Here is a 21,519-nt window from a genome sequence, read left to right as displayed (position 1 = left end):
CTATTTTTATACAGTAGCCATTGAGTATCAGTACTCAGTAAGTAGTAACTTGTAGTCATGGCCATATAGATCTATATAATAGTATATGGCCGTGTTTTAGTTATGTTTTATTCGAATTTTAAGGTTGTAAGTTATATCTATCTAATATTACGTTAGGTATATTCAATATGACACGATTAATAATTGAAGTATAATAATATCTTTAATCGTGGTGATATAATTAATTACATTTTACACTATAACATTTTTAAAATATTAATAAAATTATGTTCACAACATATTAACATTAATAACATAGACGTATTAATAAATGTATTAATAATTATTATTAATGCATTTATTTATTAATATGTTTATGATTAATGACATTAATTAAGTATGTTGGCAACAATGTTTTTCCAAGATAGCTGCAGTGCTGCTCGTTTCCAGTTCTATGGTTATTCTGTGGTTATGTTTTATTATCTTATCAACAAATTCGTATAATCAGCATAATCATTTTCATTCATCACGGACTATCAGATATTGAGAATTTGAGAATTTAGGTAATATTATATCCTTAATTCCAATACAGTCAATAGTACATTTTCCATCTTCGAATGTTAGATTTTTTAATAAATATTAAATAGTTATATGATCAAACTGAACAAAGTTAAGTGATTAATATTAACTATTAAATAACTTATTATTTCATGTGTTCCCGGTTCCGGACGTTCGGGTATTCCAGTGTTAGTGAATAGTGATTACAGAAGTAAACTAAATTTATAATAGGTCCAATCTAATACTTCGTTATAAATAAATTATTCTTTTATTTTTAAAAATATTTATAAAAGATAGTACGTTTTCAAGTGAAATCATAATAATATCGAAACACATTACGTGAGTAAAATATTATAAAACAAATAGGAACTAGTTTAAATATTTGTGGTTATTTAGAAATGAAGATACTAATTACACAGTAATTAAATACAATTTGTAGTATGATCAAAAATATTAGCTATTTATAGTCATTTGACATTTTTTCTCTAATTAGGTATTGATAAAAAAATGTTTCGCCAGCTAAATAACTTGTAAATATAATACAAGGTTTCAAATAAGTTATTATTTTATGTAGGTATATAAACAAATTAAAAATATGTAGTCATAATTTGTATAGCTAAGTCTTGAAAACTGAATTAGAGATTCATCTTAAGTTGTTGATAATGGAATCAAAAAATCCAATAAAAATATATAAACATAATTTTTTCATATAGGTAGTCATTTTAAGTTCTAACTTGAACAAAATGAGATACTTATAAGAGACCCGAAAGCCAGAAATCAACCTCTTATATAATATTTACTCAATGACTTTCAAAATTTGGTATAATTTTATGTCATTGCCTATTTTTACCACAAACCTAAGAGAACGCCACAGCCTCATGTGTTGTCTCCGTCTTACAATTATACAACAGCAAAAACTATTTTACGCGGGATAGAACCACTCAGGCTGTAATTATAGTTAAAACTCCAAATTGATATACAATATATTTCAGAACATTAGGTATCTGTGAAATATCGTCTTTATTTTTTGATTTCACTTACATAACAAAAAATTCTTTTTGTTTAAAAATCCATTATATTTTGTATTTTTCAAACTTCTATAACTTTTTTTGTATTTCTGATATCAAAAAATAAAAACAATATTTCACAACTAAAGTTCTTTTTTTTACATATGTTGTGAACATTTCGTTTCTTAGTTATAACTGTAGCCTTCTCGGTTCTTTCCCGCGCCATAACAGTAATTTTTGCTGTGTCTTAAATTTTGTAAGACATGGGTATATAGCACACCGTATAGTGTAGCGTCCTCTCAACAGCAATATAAATATGTCATAAAATATACTTGATATAAGCTGACAGACCGTCTTCACTTTATCATTGAATTCAAATTTAACACACACATTACAGTGTTATTATTTATTTTTATTATATCCCTATTATTTTTATTATGTAGGTACTTGAGAAATGAATTCACTGTCATCCGAGTTTTCATCACTTCTGTCAAATGCACTTACCAGTCTAGGATACGAGCGACTATTCAACATTGCTTTTGTATTCACTGTTGAAACTGGCTTTATTCCAACTACTTTAGCAGAACATTTTGACTCAACGAATTCAAATATTGAATTAGCTAAAATGGTAAACAATGTGCCACTGAATTCATTTTGGCATAAAAATAATAATATTTTTAATGCTGAGCTAGTAATGTCTAATCAGTTATGCCATTTAACTGGTGTTCCTAATGATGATTTATTAATTATAACATTAAGTTATTCGAATGTATCTAAATGCACTTATTTTGAAATTGACAGAAGCATTTTCAGTATAAATACAGAACATGTATTTCATTTATCTTTAAAATATAAAAATTTGGTTAGCGTTCCGATTAAATGTGCCATATTGGAAATCACTGTTGGTCAATATCCTGGTTTGTGTGGAATACCTGAGGAGTTGATTTCATATATTATAACAAAACTAAACAACACCTCTGATTTGTATGCGCTGATGAGATGCTGTAAAAAATTGTATCATTCAGTGATAAGCAATCAGTTTTTATGGAAAACTTTAGTGGTCGAAAAGTATAAAAAGGAAAAACTATCTACTGATCTAATACAACAACCAATTATGGATTGGAGAACTGTGTATTATGAAGTTAATAGAATAAAATCTGGTAGAAGAACAATCGAAATAATAAGAGAATGATTTATTATTATATTACCTACTTAAACACCAAGCAAGGCTTTAAAATTAATTTTCTTAATCAATTAAAAATATTAAGTATTACTTTATTTTATGAAAATTAGAATAAGTATTTGCTAGTATGTAATTGTAGGTACCTGTTGTTCAATAATTATGAGATATTTTATACAAACCATAATATTTATTTTCAATAAAAAACATTAATATGTGCTTTAAATAATATTTTCTTTCCTTACAGATAACAATTAATAATAAACTATATACATACTGTGGAAATTGAATAAAGTAACTAATTATGAGTATTTTATTTTTGATAACAAACGCCTTTCATCTTTAAAAAGTATCAAAAAGTTAACACAATAATTATAATTTGAGAAAAGTAAAATATTAGATAGTTGACGCATTAGTATTATTATTTATGAATGAGAAAAAGAGGAGTCAAAGTTACCTTGCTACATGTAACAACGGAATGGTAGATTTTTATCATAATTTGTGAGACAGGAGTGTGGAAAGGAACCGTGTAACACAAAAAAATAGGGATTAATTTTAAAATAATTTAGATGGTAATTTATACAAAAAAATCTGTTTTATCATTTATTAAATTATTAATATAAAATTAAATATAAAATATTTAATTATTACTAAAAGTGAAGTTGACTGAATGTCTAGTGTTGGTGGTCAGCTAAAGAATCCAAACATTTATTACAAAAATAGGAGGTAATATATTTTAAGTAAATAGTTGGCAAATTTTAGGAATAAAATTTTCTGTAAATATCTTTCTATACTCTATCACAAAAGAGAATAATCAGTTGTCGTTTTTGTCAGTACTACACATCTCCCACCAATGACCGGGTATTAGTGTGATCATTTAGTTCTCGACGCTCGAATATCATTATTCAGATTTCACGCTGCGCAAATAGTTATTGTTCTATTTGAGACAGAATATAGTTGAATGAAAATCATTGGTGCTCTAGCAAAAGAACCATGCTCCAATATTGGCCTGACAGATGTGCAGTATAAATCCCTCAAATGTGTTAAAAACCTAAAGTTACTTGGAACTTGCTTAATAAAACCTAAAGCATGCACTTTTTACATAAAGATAATAAGGATGATACTTAAATTATAAACTGAACTGTTAAAGGATAAAAATATAAACTAAAAAAATAAATATATAAGATTGATTTATGGAATAATCAATGCGTTCCATCTGGAACCAGAATCAGAACCTTTAAATTAAATACTTATTCGAAAAACCCCTATATGTCATACATAATTCTTACTAAATATGTTAAAATAACAAGGATGCCCCTTACTCCGCCTACCATCCAGTACCTATCCAGTTTAATGCTTTTCATTGATTGTGTTATGTCTATTTTCCTGTAAATTGTTAATCAGATGACTTTTTTGAAATTGTAGAAGTGTCTAAATCCGAATTTGAATTAGTAGTTATTAAGTTATTTAACTTTGAGTATACCTACTTTAACAGGTTGGAATGTGAGGAATAAATAAAAATAACAATCTTGAACTGTTGATTTAAATATGATAGTAGGTAGTTTATATTGATCTATAAACCACAAACATATTATAATTTTCAAAACATTTCTGAGTACAATTAGTACGAGATTATGTAATAAGTAGGTAATAAGTAATAAGTATACCTACCTATACATATTATTTTGTGTAAAATCATTATAAGTACTTGTATTCTTAGTTTAAAAAATCATCAGCTAAACAATTTAAAGTATAAATTATAAACTAAATATATCTAGACCCTACAGAGATTTGTATGTACTGATAATTTATAATACCTACTATTAAGTTATGAGCTATAAGTTTCATTATTTATAAATGGCCTAATCTATTTAAAATAATAGTTAGGTAAATACTTAATAAGTAAGAACTTTTTACAGTGAAATTATTGTTATTCGAGTTTGTACTTTGTATTTAGTTTTGAAATAATTTTTGCTTCTATATTATATCTATTATTATATCTATATTATATACTTAGATACGTTCTTTTTCTTTAGAATCTGACCGGTTTCTAAGGTACTTTTTGTTTAGAACTTTTTTTCTTATCTGCAGATGCTCCTTTTTTATTGCGATTTTTTTATTATACTTTATAAACAAAAAAGTGAGTTGGTTCTACTTTAACAACTTCCATCAAATAGTAGGTATACATATAAATATTGTAAATATATATAGGGCATAGGACATAGGTATATAAAATCTTTTTTTAATTTATTTCGAGTCATCGAGTGACAAAGTAAAAAATATGGAATAATATAAAACTAATTTAATTCATTTTGGTTTTTTGATTTTAAACAGTGTGAAGGTTTTAAGTTTTTTTTTTAAACAGTCTTAGAGAATTTAAAAAGAAGAAAACTTATTTAAATATATTTTATTTTTTATTGGTAATTTAAAACATGTATGATAAAACAATTATACTACATATTATAATATCAGACAAAAAGTTCCACAAATACTACTTAAGAGGATGTCAGCGCCATGTTTGTTTTCTCTATCAGACCCACGCGCAGCATAAAAAAAACATTTTCACCTAAAATCGTTTTTTTATGATTTTTGAGTAGTCCTAGAGTAAAATAAACTATTACAAAAATTATAGAGGGTAATATTTTTGAGCGATCGGTTTTATATTTGATTGTTATTTGACCTTGTATTCGACTTTCAAAACAAACATAAAAATGTTAAAAATTTAAATTATGTTTAAATGGTTTTGTGCCAATATTTAGACAAATCAATATGTCGTAGCCTCAACAATATTATGTCTATCGTTTTTGTAATGGTTGATTTTACTCTCAGATTACATAATAAAAAAAAAAAAACCAAAAATGCGATTCTGCGTAGACCCCCCCCCCTCCTCTACAACCGTAGATACTGACATACGGTACTGGCAATACATTAATTGGTACCATTTACAATAGATAGGTACCTACCTGATAAGGTGTAGGTATTATACTATATTATAACATTAAATGGTATAGGTACCTAAGCTGTAGGCTACAGTTAAACACTCTAAAGTTTAGAAGTTTAGGATCTATAGCAATTGTTAAGAACTAGTCTAAACGATAGCCGATAGGTAAATGATACGCGTGGAATAAGTGTGTATTGTGTAGGTAATAATATTATTATCATATTATATTATATTATACTCGCCAAGAATTCAATAATAATAATATAAAGTGCGAGGAAATAACCTGTAAGTGCTGGACTGATAGAAGTAATATGATAGACCATGGACGTATGCTACGAGAAAGAAAAGATTGATGAAACTCGTATACGCGAAAATGCTGACATTTGTCTGCAGGGAAAAAATGAAACGGAACCATCCGAAAGAAAGTGGCCAATGAAAATCGATACCAATCTTGTTCGTTGTTATGAAGCGAAAAAGAGAAGAATAAAAGGTAAAAAGAAAGAAAAAATATATAAAAAATTATCACAAACGCCTGATACTCGGGGGAGAAAAAACTTGAGAGTCGTTAAAAATTCATCGAAACGACCACCCTTTCGTTCAAAGACTTCGAGAAAATTCAAAATTAATCTATTATTGAAGAGAACTGACAATAGCAGCACGGCAATCCATCATAGTGTTCTTCCTGTTGCTGGTTGGGTTAGGCAAAAGTAGTATTATTAATATACTTTGCCAACGTCTAAAATAATTTTTATATGTTAAAAAAAATCATGAAGATGTCCTGCAAATGAAAGGGATTTGAACATAATGTTATATTATAATATTCGGTATATTGATGCTAATTACGGTCGATGGGTCGAGAATATATTTATAAATTATTTATTTTTTAGGTATTAATCTTGGCTGCTTGCAAAAGTAATGATAGTGAAGTAAAACTAGTGAAAATTAAAATATAACGAAAGCAATAATAGCAAAGCAACAAAAGTAACGCAAAACCAAAAAATAATAATAATAATTTTCATTTCGTATGAAAAATAAAGATACACATAATTATTTACATATTAATATATTATGGTAGGTAGTGAAAAAGGTAATGTATTATGACTGGTCATAGTTATTCATTTTAATATTTTAATTATGTTTTTAAAAATTTGAGAGGTACCTAGGCTATAGCCCATTGCATATAGGTAAACATTTTTTTTTTAACTATAAATAGATCGATTTGATAACTACAAAGTTTTATTTTCTGTGTTTGTTAGAAGGCTATATGTATTTGATAACTGTTGTCATGGCCTTTTTATACATAAATACATTACAGGTACCCATGTAGGTGTGCGCCGGGTTCACGGAGGTCTCTTTAATTAAATTGTCCAAGCCTTGTACCTACCTCACATTATTATAATATACATCGTTTATAATTATTTCAAACCCATATCTCTATAATTATATATTTTTTTAACTTAATCAATGGAGACATGGTCATTTTAATAGATAATAGAAAATATTATTGGCAAGCAAAAACCTAAGAAAAACACTCGACTGACTTTATACTGTTTATACCTCTATAACAAAGTTACTTTTCTCGTTCGCGTGTTTTAATAATATCTATGAGTTAGGTAGGTACCAGCTATAGGTTTGTCGACCGTAATATATTTATTTTGAAATATAGGCACTCACACTATATTATATTCAGTGAGTTTAGACTTTAATTAAAGTTATGTTTAATATCTTTTTTTAATATCTCTTTAGTATCTATCTGGTTTTTGCGTGGTAGAGGATTAAAACATTCATAATATAAACAGTATAAAAGAATATATGTGTGATGTATACGGTATGTTATTTATATGTTTTATGTTTATTCAAACTTTCAATATCGCACAATAAATATATAATATCGCGTATATATTTGAATAAATATATTTATAATACACCTACGCGTTTAATAATAATTATGAGATATTTTGTATTCTAGCTACACTTTGGTTATGGTTATATTTTCCTTCAATTACTAGAGCGTAATAAAGAAATTACAAATTTAATAAATTATATTATAATATCTTGTTTTATATATTTTTTTAAATGAAAAAAAATTATTTTGTATTTATTAATATTATTTAATTTGAATTATTCTTCATAAAATAAATTAGTAGATTTATCATAATGTGAGATCAACTGAAATTGTGTTTTAAATACAATTGTTATACCAATTATTGTTAATACTGAATTAAAAATTATTAGCAATACGTTTCTACAGGCATAAGTATACCTATATAAATTTAAAACTGGTTAAATATTGTATTTATAAAACATGAGAAATGAAAATAAATATATACATCGAATATAATTTGGTACATATTTTCTTGGTATTAACAAAAATGTATAATAATAAAGTACAAACTAACAAATTTAAGTATTAGCAAACCCCTTTTTATCATTTTACAAACAATTTTTTATAAGGAAGTCAGTCTTGTTTAGTTTCATTCAAGCGCCTGTAGAATAAACTAAACTATAAAATACAATTTCGAAGAAATCAAAACACTCACAGTATCAACTTTCTAAGACCATCTCCGCCTGAAATAGATTTATATAAATCAGGTCGTTAAGCTAATTTATATTTCTAAACACTTTAAGGATCTGTTCAAACTTTTTTACTAGAGTGGTTATAGTGATTCATAGACGAAAATCAGTTGTATCCACGAGAAAAATTACTTTCAATTTTTCTAGTATAAAATATGAAACCACTCATAGACCAGACAAGCTAATAGAGACATAAGAAGTTTAGGATTAATGTGTTTTTTTTTCAAAACTTTAAATCGTTAAATGTTTTATAGTAGGTAGTATGTATTTATAAGAACAATAATTCAAATTTAATATTTTCATTAATTTGTTGTATTAGGTACCTATAACCTACCTATATAACCTTATTGTCTATCAAGGCTATCATTATAATAATTTATATTTGTGTAATATTTTTAACGAAAAGCCTAGTATTATAGTCGTATAAAGTTAAATATGAATTAATTTTTTAATTTTTGTCAAATCTGCTTATTTAAGATTTCTTTATATTTTTATAGGTTGTATTGTATTTTTTAAATTTGTATAAATATCGTGTGATTAAAAGCGTAATTAATGGGCATTATTATTATTGGTGTTGTATTTTGGTACCGTATATATTTATTTTAAGCACTCCTCCTTAATTGGAATGTTCAATGGTCCAATAATTGAATTAAGTGATGATTTCATTTGTATATTCAAACTTTGTTTTGAAGGTTTTTAGGTTTATTTTTATTTTTACAATTAAATGAGTTTTAAACATAGGTTGTCGGGTTTTCAAACTGAAACTTTAGATTCAAGTAGAATTAGCCATGACTACCTAACAGCTAACCGCCTATAGAATGTTATATTAAGACATTTGGTTTGTCGACAAATGTGAATTTAAAATATAGTCCCATGCTATTTGAGTGAGAAAGTTTTGTTTTAAATTTACACAATAATTATACCTAATAATATATAATTTACTACTTTAAATATATAAATTTTAAACATGATTTTGTGTAGCCATCTGTCTCGGAACGTTTTATTTGTGTATTAGGTAGGTAGGTACCTAACCTACTATAATAACAATAATATATTGTATACAATGTGATACACTGGGAATTTAATTACTCAACAATAATTTTCTTTGAGAAAAAATTACGTCTTAGAATAATGAAATGTTGTGTTGTAACTTCTTCTATAGGTATGAATGAAAAATATGTTTCAAAAACACTTACATTTATCCGAACAATAACTACTGTAAAGTAATAATCTCCCTGCCTTAATATTAAGAATAATATACGAGGGTTGCAGCCCTTCTATTATTACTTGCAATAATTGAATCGCCTAATCGTACCTACTCGGCCACTCAGTGGCGCAACCAGGATTTTTTCAAGGGGGGTGTCCGCCAGTATTCAGTAGTTCCATAAATTTCAGATGACTGCTATTTAATATTTATCGAAAAATGTATAGGTACCCAAAATATATTTAGACAAAAATCAAATATAATTTTGGTAGTTGTCAAAAGTTAAGGCATTTTACAAAAATACTATACATATTAGTTATATTACAATATTAATTACAAATAATAATAATAATTTTAATTTACAAAATCTAATCGTCTTTTTCTCTGAGTTAACTCTTTTATGACGTCATCTCTATCAACTTTAATTTCCCGGTGAATATTCAATGCTGCTAATCCATTTAGTCCATTGTCTACTATTGAGTTTCTGAGGTATGTTTTGATTCTTTTTAAAGTTGAAAACAACCTCTCAGCTTCACAAGATGTCACGGGTAACGTTAAAAGAATTGTCAGTAGTTTATAAACGTTCGGATATAAATTTTTATTACAATTACTGATTACTTCAATAACAGTGGGTAACAATTTTTAAGTTGGTTTCCAGCCGTAGTTTAAATTAAAGTTTATAAACTAAGTTTATACATTACTACTATTTGGTGTATAGCATACATATAATATGTGGGTTATAATAAAATGTTTATTTTAAACATAATACATTTCCGAATTCCGCATTTATTTTATAAGTTATAACACATTATTATTTCTAAAGTTACAGTTCAAGGGGGGTGTCCAGCCACCCAAAATATCCCCCTTGGTTGTGCCACTGCGGCCACTGTTGTAATGAATAACGGCTGCAGGTTGTTTGCATGGGTACCTATACAGGTACAGTAAAACAAATTATAATGCTCTGTTATTTCGGTATTGGTGATCACAATATCAAGAGTCCGCTTAGGAATATTTCGAAATACCAACCTAAGTATGACATAAACCGGGCGGTTCAATTTTCCTCCAAAAACGAGATACCGTTTTCCACCTCTGTCTATTTCCCCCTACAAAAAAAAAGGTTGGTTTCCATTTTGCTCCACATTGTTGTAGACTGAAATTATGTCTATTTTCCTCCAATATTTTAGCGAGACGTGTTGTAGTATTATACGTTCCGTATTATAAAGACAGAGTAAGGCTAGGATCCAGGGCTTGCAAACGTTATATTTGACAAAAAAACGATTGAAACTTGAAAACGTAATTATAACGGAAAGCGATAATCAAAAATAATTAAATACTGCAAAACAAAACATAACGATTAACAAAATATATTATATATCATTAAACAAAACATAACGCAAAACGTAATCGATAAAATATCATTAAACGAAAAATAATGCAAAACGGAATTTAGAGAATATCATTGACCGAAAAATAACGCAAAACGAAATATTTTAAAATCCATTTATTTAAAAGGTCTATTGGTTTCGTAGAAACATTTATTTCATGCGACAATCTAAGAATTGATTATATATATTATATTTCCTACCCGAGCCATTACCTACCCGAATTAGTTATTAGTTTTACATTTTATATAGTTATCAACACTATTTTAAATAACGATGAACGCAAAAATTGCGTAACGTTTTAATTGTAAATAACAAAACGTAATTTTTTTTCAAATGCATGCCCTGCTAGGATCATATTTTCGGTTGATAGGTACATTTTGGTATCGACTTTATCTATATCAGCTGCCGATTAAGCCTAATAAAGAATATTTTTTTATTTTTTTGATATAATATTTATTTTAATAAATTATTTATATTAACTATTTTTGCCCTAAGAAAAATCACAAATGCCCCTACCTTTGTTTCCAATCTTACACTCCATAACGATCTAAGAATAACAACAGTACTTGATGAAGCAAAATGCTACTTCAAAAGATTTCATACCAAACTACCTCTTCATTCTAATCCTCTTATAAAAAAAACTATCTACCTTGTCCATTTCAGGTAATCCACCTAGACGGCTTAAGCGAAGATGGTGTCGGGACCTTATGTCTCAAAATTAAAATTAGCTTAACTTAAAACAAAATAGGTAGTGTCACTAATGGTTGGCTACTTCCCTCAAAAAAATCATATGTAAATACCCTATGCACATTTGCTTATTGTTCTAGTTAAGAACAGATTGTAAATTTCTTATAAAAAAAAAAAATATTAACTATTTTATTATTTATATTGGAGGAAAATGGACAGTGGAGGAATACGGTATCTCGTTTTTGGAGGAAAATGGCTACGACCCATAAACCAGTCGTTATATCGCGAATTGCGTGTCGTGGGCACGTGACTGTTTTGAAAGTAGTTGTAGGCATCGACATATTGAGATTATAGGGGTGCCTGGAATACCTGAACACTTCCTGACATTTTAAAATAATAGGTGACCTAAAAGTTAAGCCCCTGTCAGGGCCCGTATTTTATCTGTTATTACTAAATAAAATACTAATTTTTCTAAAAAATTTTATAGAAAAAAATCTAGTAATAATATGTAATGCATAAAGGTATAAAAACCTTTTATCTATCTTAAGAGTTAAATTTTTAACTAATTTTATGTAATACAAAATTTCATGACAAACACTAAATACTGGGATGTGCTCAATTATTACTGTAGGTCTGTATTTATAGATACCTACGTGTAAATGTGTAATACAATTTTAGGTAAAAAATATTAACCTTTATACCTACGATATATAGGTACCTATAGTACCTACATTATACATGAGGTTTTATTGATTTTGCTAGAAAATTAAGTACCTAATAATAATGAATTTTTATTATAACCCCTAATAACGTAGGTACATGAAAAAATTTTGAAATTCTCATGAATTCATAAATACTCCGAATACTATCAAACAACGACGACATCAAAATCAAAAAATAATTTCTTCAGATGGTAAAAAATATAGGTACAAAATAATCATACGTACAAACTACATGCCAATACTATACTAGATAGGTTGTAAATATGATGCACGAATAACCTCCAACTATTATGGTTCTATTATATAATAAAATGTTCATGGAAGTGTAACCGAGTAGGTAATAAATATTAAAATTAGATAAAAGTTGAAGTTATATTTTGTCACGCCATAAAAAACTACTTTAATAGTTTAATAACGGTTATTTTATTATTATTTCTTCTGAAAATATTAGCTTAATATTATGACAGTTTTCAGTAAATTCATAGTAGTAATGTTAATGTTTTAAAGAGTGAAATGGAGTAACAACTAATAAGCTTAATAACTTTATTTGGGCTGTATAGTGATTTCACAGAAAAGTTTCCAGTGATAAAAGTATAAACTGACCTATTTCCTCTGGGGCTTTTCGGTCTCATTTAAAATGAAGGTAGGTTGGTGTAGGTAACTACTTTGATTTTTCTTAGTAATTCCCTTTATAAGAAGTAAGACAGTATGCATTTAATGCGATACTTGGTATAAATGTACTATATTATAGTATAAAGTTATTTAAATAACATGGCGTTGTTATTGACCGATATTAATAAATACCTAGGTATATTGTTCGATTGTAAATTATGTGCAATAAAAGGCAAAATAATAAAATATTATCAATAATAATATACATATATTGCATTTTTCAACGAGTTAAATCTCGAAAAATAAGCTAATTAACACAAATGCTATGAGGGGTGGCAATGAAATTGTATATTGCCTAAATATTGTCCCTTATTCTTAGAGAAATATTAATTGAAGTTGGCTATTTATAAACGTCATATTATCATAAAATGTTTTGTGAAAATCAACTTCACTAAAACGAATGCGCACACATTAAATAATATTTAATGTATATAATATTATATACTATATATAAATTATAAATTAATTAGTATGTACTTTTAATATTATTGAGTTTTTAATCAGGAACTACATAAAAGTTTATTACATAAAAAAATGGTTGGACGTAGGTGCACGTAAATATTAGTAGCAGGGGCGTCATTTCAGTTTTTTTTCTGGGTGTGCAAACTTTTAGGCAGGCCAATTTTGACATTTCACCAGGCCATTAAAAAAAATGTATATTTATATATATATAAATGTAGGAAACCTATGCAAACCTATGTAAATATTCTTTCCTTCCCTTTTATAATTCTAATTAAAACTCATAACGACTAATGCAACTTTTAAATAGCTAGCAATTCAAAGAATTAAAAGCTTGTAAGCAGTTAAAGCAACCAGCTAATGTCATTACTGTACATTTACAAAAACTTAAAATATATATATTTTTTATTACCTATATATGAAAACATGTATAAGTTAATTATGACGACGCATTGGAGTATTAATGGCAGGCCAATTGTTAACATTTTTTAAGTTAGTGGTGCCATTACACACCCTGCCCCCCCCCCCAAATGACGCCCCTGATTAGTAGTCTAAATACTAGTCCAGCGGCTTTCAAACTTTTATTAAACAGGGCACACCGTTCTTCTCGGGACATTTTCACGGCACACTGACTTTTTTTTTACGGTAAATAATTAGATGAACAAAATTGTTTTGAATTATAATTATATATATTTGATTAGAAATGTGCGCTTGATGGGCTAACACATTTTTATTAATTTTATTTTTGGATGAACAGTTGACATTTTTCAGAAGACCGCGACACATTTAAAAGTCACTATAGTGAATGCTCGCGGCGCACCAGTATGCCGCGGAATCCAGTTTGAAAACCACTGTAATAGTCACAGAGCATATTTTAGCATACAAAGTACGTGGCACTAGTGCCCCCCAATGATATTTGAATGCTACCCAGTGGAGGGTGATCGTGCCACTGACCAACACATTCTCATAACGACCGATGCCAATGTAAATTATTATGTACATAATAATATATAAAGAACATAAAACTATTTTAAGGTCTCGACTCTTGTATAGTTTATCCCAAATATAATTAACAATAATATTTTATTCAATGTAGAACATGTCACATTCACTCAATTATGGCTCTGCCGGAATTGTTTATATATAAGATATTGATATAAATTACGAATAGATAAAGATGTAATACGAAAATAATACACGTAATTTTAACAATGTTATCAATTTCTTCGGACGTCGTCGATCGTCACCGCCTTCATAAATTGAAAGCTGGGTGAGAATAACGTGCTATGTTACTACATTTCTGTTTTCTACTTATTTGCGTCCTGTGCTTCTGATTAACAAGACGCGCGACTGTACTCTGTACAGGTAAATTTTATATTACGTTTATACAATTATTTAGAAGTCTTCACATTTCATAGCACGGAAATGCTTATACTCGTTTAATATGATACCTACTCTGATGTACGGATGTACTTACACCATTGGCGTAGCGTGTGTGTATGATGTGTACTAAATGCCTAAACATACTCGTTAAGACATATAGTATATGCTCCAGCCCCCTTAAATTCGTTAATACCTCACATAAGTAGGCTACAGACACGATCATACGAGTACAGTGATAGTTATTAATTATATAATGGATAAAGTATTTATCGATTAGATCAATAACAAAACATAGAACGTTCGTAGACCTTCGCGGTTATGTAATCGTGTACTCATCACTCGTATAGTCGTATATATCGTTTATTCTGTCGCGTAGGTACCCGTTTTATTATTTAAAAATCGGTTGTGTAGATATATCAATATATGTCTCGGTAGTGTTCAGTAAATAAACCTATAAAAAACTTGTCGATATATTTCTTAGTAGAGTTCAGTGAATAAACCTATATTAAAATTGTTGAGATAGAAAAGTTAATTTCCCTACTATGTTTCTCTGGTAGACAATTTTATTGAAGTGCCACCCAGTGACAATTACTTAAAATATGCTCTGAATAGTCAGTAGTGAGTAGTCTGCATGTTTGACTTATAAATTATAATAATTCATGAGGATGCTCTTTAACACACAGGTCACAGGCGCGAACATACACACACACACATGAAATAGGGAAATTAAAACAATATACAAATATTAGTAGATTGTAAATATACCAATGTTTAAAAATGTTTTTTCATTCTGGTTTTCAGTAATATTATGAGTCCATGCTAAATATACTTAGCGCTTCAACATTTGAGTGTAATTAATAAGTATATCATAAATTGAACGATAACTTACTATATAGGCTATAGATAGATGTACCATGTACTTTCCCATTCACAGACATAACAAGTTATATACCTACTTATATCTCGACTTTTATACTTAATTATTTTGATGCTAGAATTTGAAATAGCCAATAGGTATATAGGTGCAGAGAGATTATCTAAACTCAATACGAATATCAAAGGACAAAGACTACTAAAAGGATATGTCAGTGCATCATTTGCTTTCTCTCTCCATAAAATCACGCACAACATTGATACAACGCATTTATGTAAAATCGTTTTTTTTTTATGATGATCTAATTCCAAGAATTTTCTATATTATTAACGTACTAAGTTAAATGTACTATTGAACATTTTATATTTATTTTTCAATATTTCAACGTCGTATAATGTCAGATGTCTAATACTTTGTCATAAGTAGGCGTAAAGGAACTTTTGTGTAGTCAGAAAAAAATCTTTACTCTTAACTTATCTTAACTTAACTCTTATCTTTACTCCTTAACTCAGTAGGTAGTTAATAAAAAAATAATATAAAAATAAACATGTCATAGTATAATTTATTTTTATATCTATTTTTGAAATATTTGTAAGTATGCATAATTTAAATATATTTTTTTTAATTTTAGAATTCAATTTTCTTTGCATGTTATTGTTTAATAAAATAAACACATTTTTTATTACAAATTAATATAATATTATTAGCGTGATGCTTGGTATTTGTTTTTCATTAGATTACGCTTGCAGCTGAATTATGAATTATAGACTTATATTTATAAATAATTAATGTATTTATAGCTTATTAATTTGTTTCATAATGTTATGAACAACTTTTGTAAGTACTATGTCTTTAAAAAACGTTCCAAAATCCTTTGTGAGTATGTATGTAAATAACAATGTCGTATTCTAATATATTAGAATACGACATTTATCAATATATTGAATTCAAGCACGCGTCATTATATAAGGAAAATAAAGGTACCTATATAAAAAATTAAAATTTATAACTATTTCATATTTGGTATTTTGGTGCCACAATTAGTTGTCCATAAAAATATATTAACATTATTTTTAGATTATACAAATGAGTCTTATAGATACCAAAATAATATTATAATTTGTTTAGACACCTAGTCGTAAATACTTTTACATATTATTTTAACGAATTTACTATGTTATAGATTATGTCGTTAAGGTACATTGTTGATTTTGGCCTTTTGGTGACGTTTGTTGCACCATTTCTAAAATTCTTTTATGAGGTTGGCAGTTGAATTCAACTTGAATACATAATAAATATATCGCCATTTCACACGACATATTGGATGAAACCTATACAGTATAGGTACCTACCTACACGATTTGGATACCTGTCGCGTTTTATACCTCGTGGAGACTTTTTAAACCAATGGATTCGATACAATACCTGCCTACTTTATTTTGAGGGAAAGGATACTGTGCTGAGCATAGGCGCAAATAGCGTTTGAGATTTGGGGGGGCTAATAGGGCTAATAGGGCCTTACTTTGATAATATATTATGCTGATTTATATTTCCTGTTGTCAATAACACACGAAATATATACGTTATATTTTAATATACGTCTATTATACAGTATTATACACTGTTACTTCGCAACTAGCACAGAGCTCCACCTCTGTTATTAATTATCGGGTACCTTATTAATTTAGTACAATTATTGATCAAAGTGGTTAAAATCAAAATAAATATCATATTATATAAACGGCAACACGTATATTTTATTAACGTTACCATATGTTATTAATATTATTATTATTACGTTATTATTTAATTATTCCGCGAGAAATAGATTGCCCTGTATACGAAAACGAGTTTTATGCAAATAGTATTCGGTTATACAACCGGACAATTTTCGATAGGAAATGGTTTCCTGTCAACGGCACTTACAATGCACCGCAACTTGTGCGTATATACGTAATCAAAATGTTAATTTACCTTATATCCGCCGGCCGCCGCAAAACCAAAGGACACGCAAAGGGGTTCTGATAGTAAAAACGTACCAGCAAAGATCCCTTATTGGCACCCCAAGTCATTTTTTATTAGCCCGTTTTCTCTATATCAATTGTTTAAGCTGTTTCTGTCCCATATAACAAAGATAATCGCATAATATTAATAATCATATTTGTGCTTGTGCGTGTGAGTATGCATAATGAGTGTATATTGTGTGTTATTAGTGATTCAAAAATTACCCAAACCATAATATCAATTCATTTATCTTTTGTTCGGTTGTTTCCGAAATTCAAACTATAGGACGTACATATAGGTATTACCATTGAGTATAGATAGTATACTTGTATGCGTATAATACTAAATAGTATTATTATCCATTATTATTATTATATAATAAGTACCTAATATAATGTTATACATACATCCAAATTATGTAGGTATTATACTTGTAATACCACATTTAATACTATACGCGTGTATTGTTCATATTTTATACACATATTAAATAATTAACTATAGACTATATATTAAAGTAGTCTACGTTGATTTTGATTATTCTGTCGAAATCGGCCTCCTTTTTGTACTATTATATTATATTAATAATATATATTGTTACCTATACTACCTAGGTATAATGCACGCGTCCGTGTGGACACACGGTTACGACTATTCACATAATCGGTGTCGTATTTAACTTAACTCTACGGGAGAGGAAGGTACTACAATTTATTTGTTTTATGTATTTATTTATTTAAGAAGATTATGATCCCCACTGAACAAATTCGTGGGGGGAGGCTATAATTTCAAAAAGTACAATAAAATAATTTTGAATTATAAATTAAATCTTAAGATCACAAGGACATAGTATATCAACAAATTATAGTATAACATATAATTTAAAACATATACTATTATATTACTATATTACAAATTATATAATATACTCAATGGTGTTGCTTAAAATATTGCCGACAAAATAATATAATATGTAGCAATATAAAATGGTATCAAGATATGAGTTAACACAAAATGACAAACAACACCATAGTCTATACTTATATTATGTCTACGGTTTTTACAATTTATTTTTCAGTCAAATACTGTAGAATATTGTAGGTATCTATTATTGTGTAATAATAAATTATCGTTATGGGCACCAAATACTATTGATACTGCGTAAGAGATTTCGATTGCATTAAGTAACCAAAAAATAAAATCACAATATTTACCATTGTTATAGGTTAGGTTAAGTGTTACAGGTTCGGTGGGGGGTGAATGATATTTACCATTTGAAGTAGAATTTCATTTTACTTTTTGTATCGTTTACCCTATACAGCCATACAGGTACACTTTCCATTACAGTAATATAGTTCTTTCATTATTTTAGAACTACTCGACATTCTCACCAGATTGGTAAAAACGTTAAAAGGATTAGATAAAATAAAACGGTATTGTCTTGTGGCTTTTACTTGAATATAACACGTTCTAGATTTATCTCTTGAGCCTTGTTTATACATTACCAATGTCGCCAGTCGTGCGAATAAACAACGCATCGTTGTATATACAAATCAAAACACTATCTTTAAAAGCACTATCATTGTATTGATCCTATATGGTACGTGTTATAAAAAAATACCTTGTAAATTAATGAATAAATTATCCATTATTACATTGTGAAGAATAATTATTTTTTGTGTTAACTCATGTACAATAGAAATCAAAAATCAACGATAGTGTGCAATATTAAATGAAAGTATAATCTACAAGTATTAATAATTTATCTTGATTAAACGCATATTTCATACATTATTATTTATTAATTATTAAGCATTAGTGAATACATAGGTAGGTAAAAAATGAATTATTTTTATGGATTGTGAATCGTACAATAGCATGTTATCTACTATGACTTTTTTGTTATTTTTACTTTTGGTTTGGTTTTTATCCAAACTGCAATTTTATAACAATATTATGACTAGCTCCGTATTTAAAATACATTTTGTGTATCATATTTTACATAATAAATTCCTATAATAATGATAAAGATACATTTATTCCAAATTCGTTCTTAATAAATAAGTTCTAGTATTTATATGTGTGTGATGGCTATTTGCACGCTTTCATATAATAACGTTTCCATACAAAACAATATTTAAACGAGGCTCGAAAATAGTTTTTTTTTATTGTAATAATTAATAAATTTCATTCTGTCAAACATGGGGTTTGGGAAATCATACCGAATTTTGGTATGTCCGACCACATCGTTTCATCGTTTGTCAGTAAAACTGGGTCATTCAGATATATTTTATAGTTCTAAGTGCGTGCGAATATCTGTGGACGAGCTGAAAATAGAATTTTCGTCACATCGCGGTTTCTTTGAACTGCCGTCATTAACTTTGACAAAGTTTTTACTTCCGAATATTGACGCGATACCGATATCATCATTCTGCAAGAAGATATTTGCATAAAGGTTAAAGAGGTCTTAGAGGGCCCACTACAACCCTTATGTGCCGAGAAAGAAGTTTACTAACGAATTCATGTCCAACTTTGAACTTCTGATATATTAAAATGTATATTGGACACTTCTCTGTCACCAAGAGTGACGAGAACGTATACGCCTACTTCAAAGTACACAATATATACCTACGTTTTATGATTTTTTTCAATTATTATATTAAATTAAAAAAGTGTTTTTTTGTTCGTTATGCTCACACGAATGTTCAGTAGTTTTAAATTATAACTTAAACACGTAATATCTGGAGGTTTAAACTTTAAATGTTTTATATAGTGGTGTTTAATCGATGTTTAGGGATACTCAAAAACTTTTTTACATTCTTACGAATAAAGTAAATTCATAATATACTATATGTGAATAAAAGTAAAAATATCAATAGGTTATAAACGGTCATTAGGTACCTATAGTATACCTATAAGTTCTTTTAATACCAACTATTAACAATATAAGTGTAGAGCAAAATAGTTAAGAGCAAAAAAATATATAGGTAGGTGTATAATTGATATGATAATAATTATTATTACATATCGACATTATTTACTCATTATTCATTATGTATAATTTGTCGATCTCGTACTGATTTCTATTCATCTTCAATCTATAGTAATAATGTTAAATATTCACTTACGATCACATCTCCTTCTATACATATATTATTGTTTAAACTGAAAAAAATAAATAATTTGGCAAAAAATATTTTTCCCCTTATATGTATACTTTAAAAATATAGAAAAAACAACATTAATTCAAATACATCTGTGTACAAAAGCTCTACATTAAATAAAATGTAAATTATTTGAAAATGAAAAACACATTTAGGGGACAAATATTTGCATAAATAGGTACCGACGTCATCACAGTATCAAACACAAATCATACTGCAGCTACCACGTCCATAATAATAATAATAATAATAATAATAATAAATGATCACAGAACCACTAAAGTAATGTTATTATAGTTTCGTAATCGAGTACAAAATAATTGAAGTACATACAATATTATAGTACTATATAACTGAAACTTTTGTGCCAAACAACATATTGACCCTGCATTATAATTAGATATAGATGAATGATTTCGGATATTAACAAGACTAATCGATTATAAGTAAAGTTGTAAACTTTTATACATCAAACAGAGTGGATAAATAAGTAGATTACCTATGTAATATTATGTATTGCATATTATATACAGTTAAATGATATATTTAGGTATTTTTAGCCTATTCAATTATGTTAAAGTGGCCGGATATGGCGCTGTAGTTGGCCGCAGTCACTAACGTTATCTGAGGTCAAGCATCAGCCGGTGTTATTAGTTCCAAGATGGGTGACCACCAGGGTTTTTAGTGACAATCATCGCCATTTACACACGTGTTCCAAACCATACC

At 27.9% G+C, this 21,519-nt stretch overlaps 1 protein-coding gene across 3 annotated transcripts; it reads left to right on the top strand.

The window, feature by feature from the left end:
- The first annotated feature begins 441 nt into the window (after positions 1 to 441).
- LOC100570921 lies at positions 442 to 2,950 on the top strand. Of its 3 annotated transcripts, none has more exons than XM_016805157.2 (2): positions 442 to 542; positions 1,988 to 2,950. In XM_016805157.2, the coding sequence occupies exon 2, from the start codon at positions 1,999 to 2,001 to the stop codon at positions 2,734 to 2,736; it is 738 nt and encodes a 245-aa protein (XP_016660646.1). In that variant the 5' UTR covers positions 442 to 542; positions 1,988 to 1,998; the 3' UTR covers positions 2,737 to 2,950. The 3 variants fall into 3 exon arrangements, with proteins under 3 accessions (XP_016660646.1, XP_003245166.1, XP_003245165.1); XM_003245118.3 differs by lacking the exon at positions 442 to 542 and adding an exon at positions 549 to 725; XM_003245117.4 differs by lacking the exon at positions 442 to 542 and adding an exon at positions 549 to 876.
- The last annotated feature ends 18,569 nt before the right edge of the window (positions 2,951 to 21,519 follow it).

This window comes from Acyrthosiphon pisum, chromosome A2 (genome assembly GCF_005508785.2).
Source record: "Acyrthosiphon pisum isolate AL4f chromosome A2, pea_aphid_22Mar2018_4r6ur, whole genome shotgun sequence".
Taxonomy (NCBI): domain Eukaryota; kingdom Metazoa; phylum Arthropoda; class Insecta; order Hemiptera; family Aphididae; genus Acyrthosiphon; species Acyrthosiphon pisum.
This window is presented reverse-complemented; position numbering and strand designations above follow the sequence as displayed.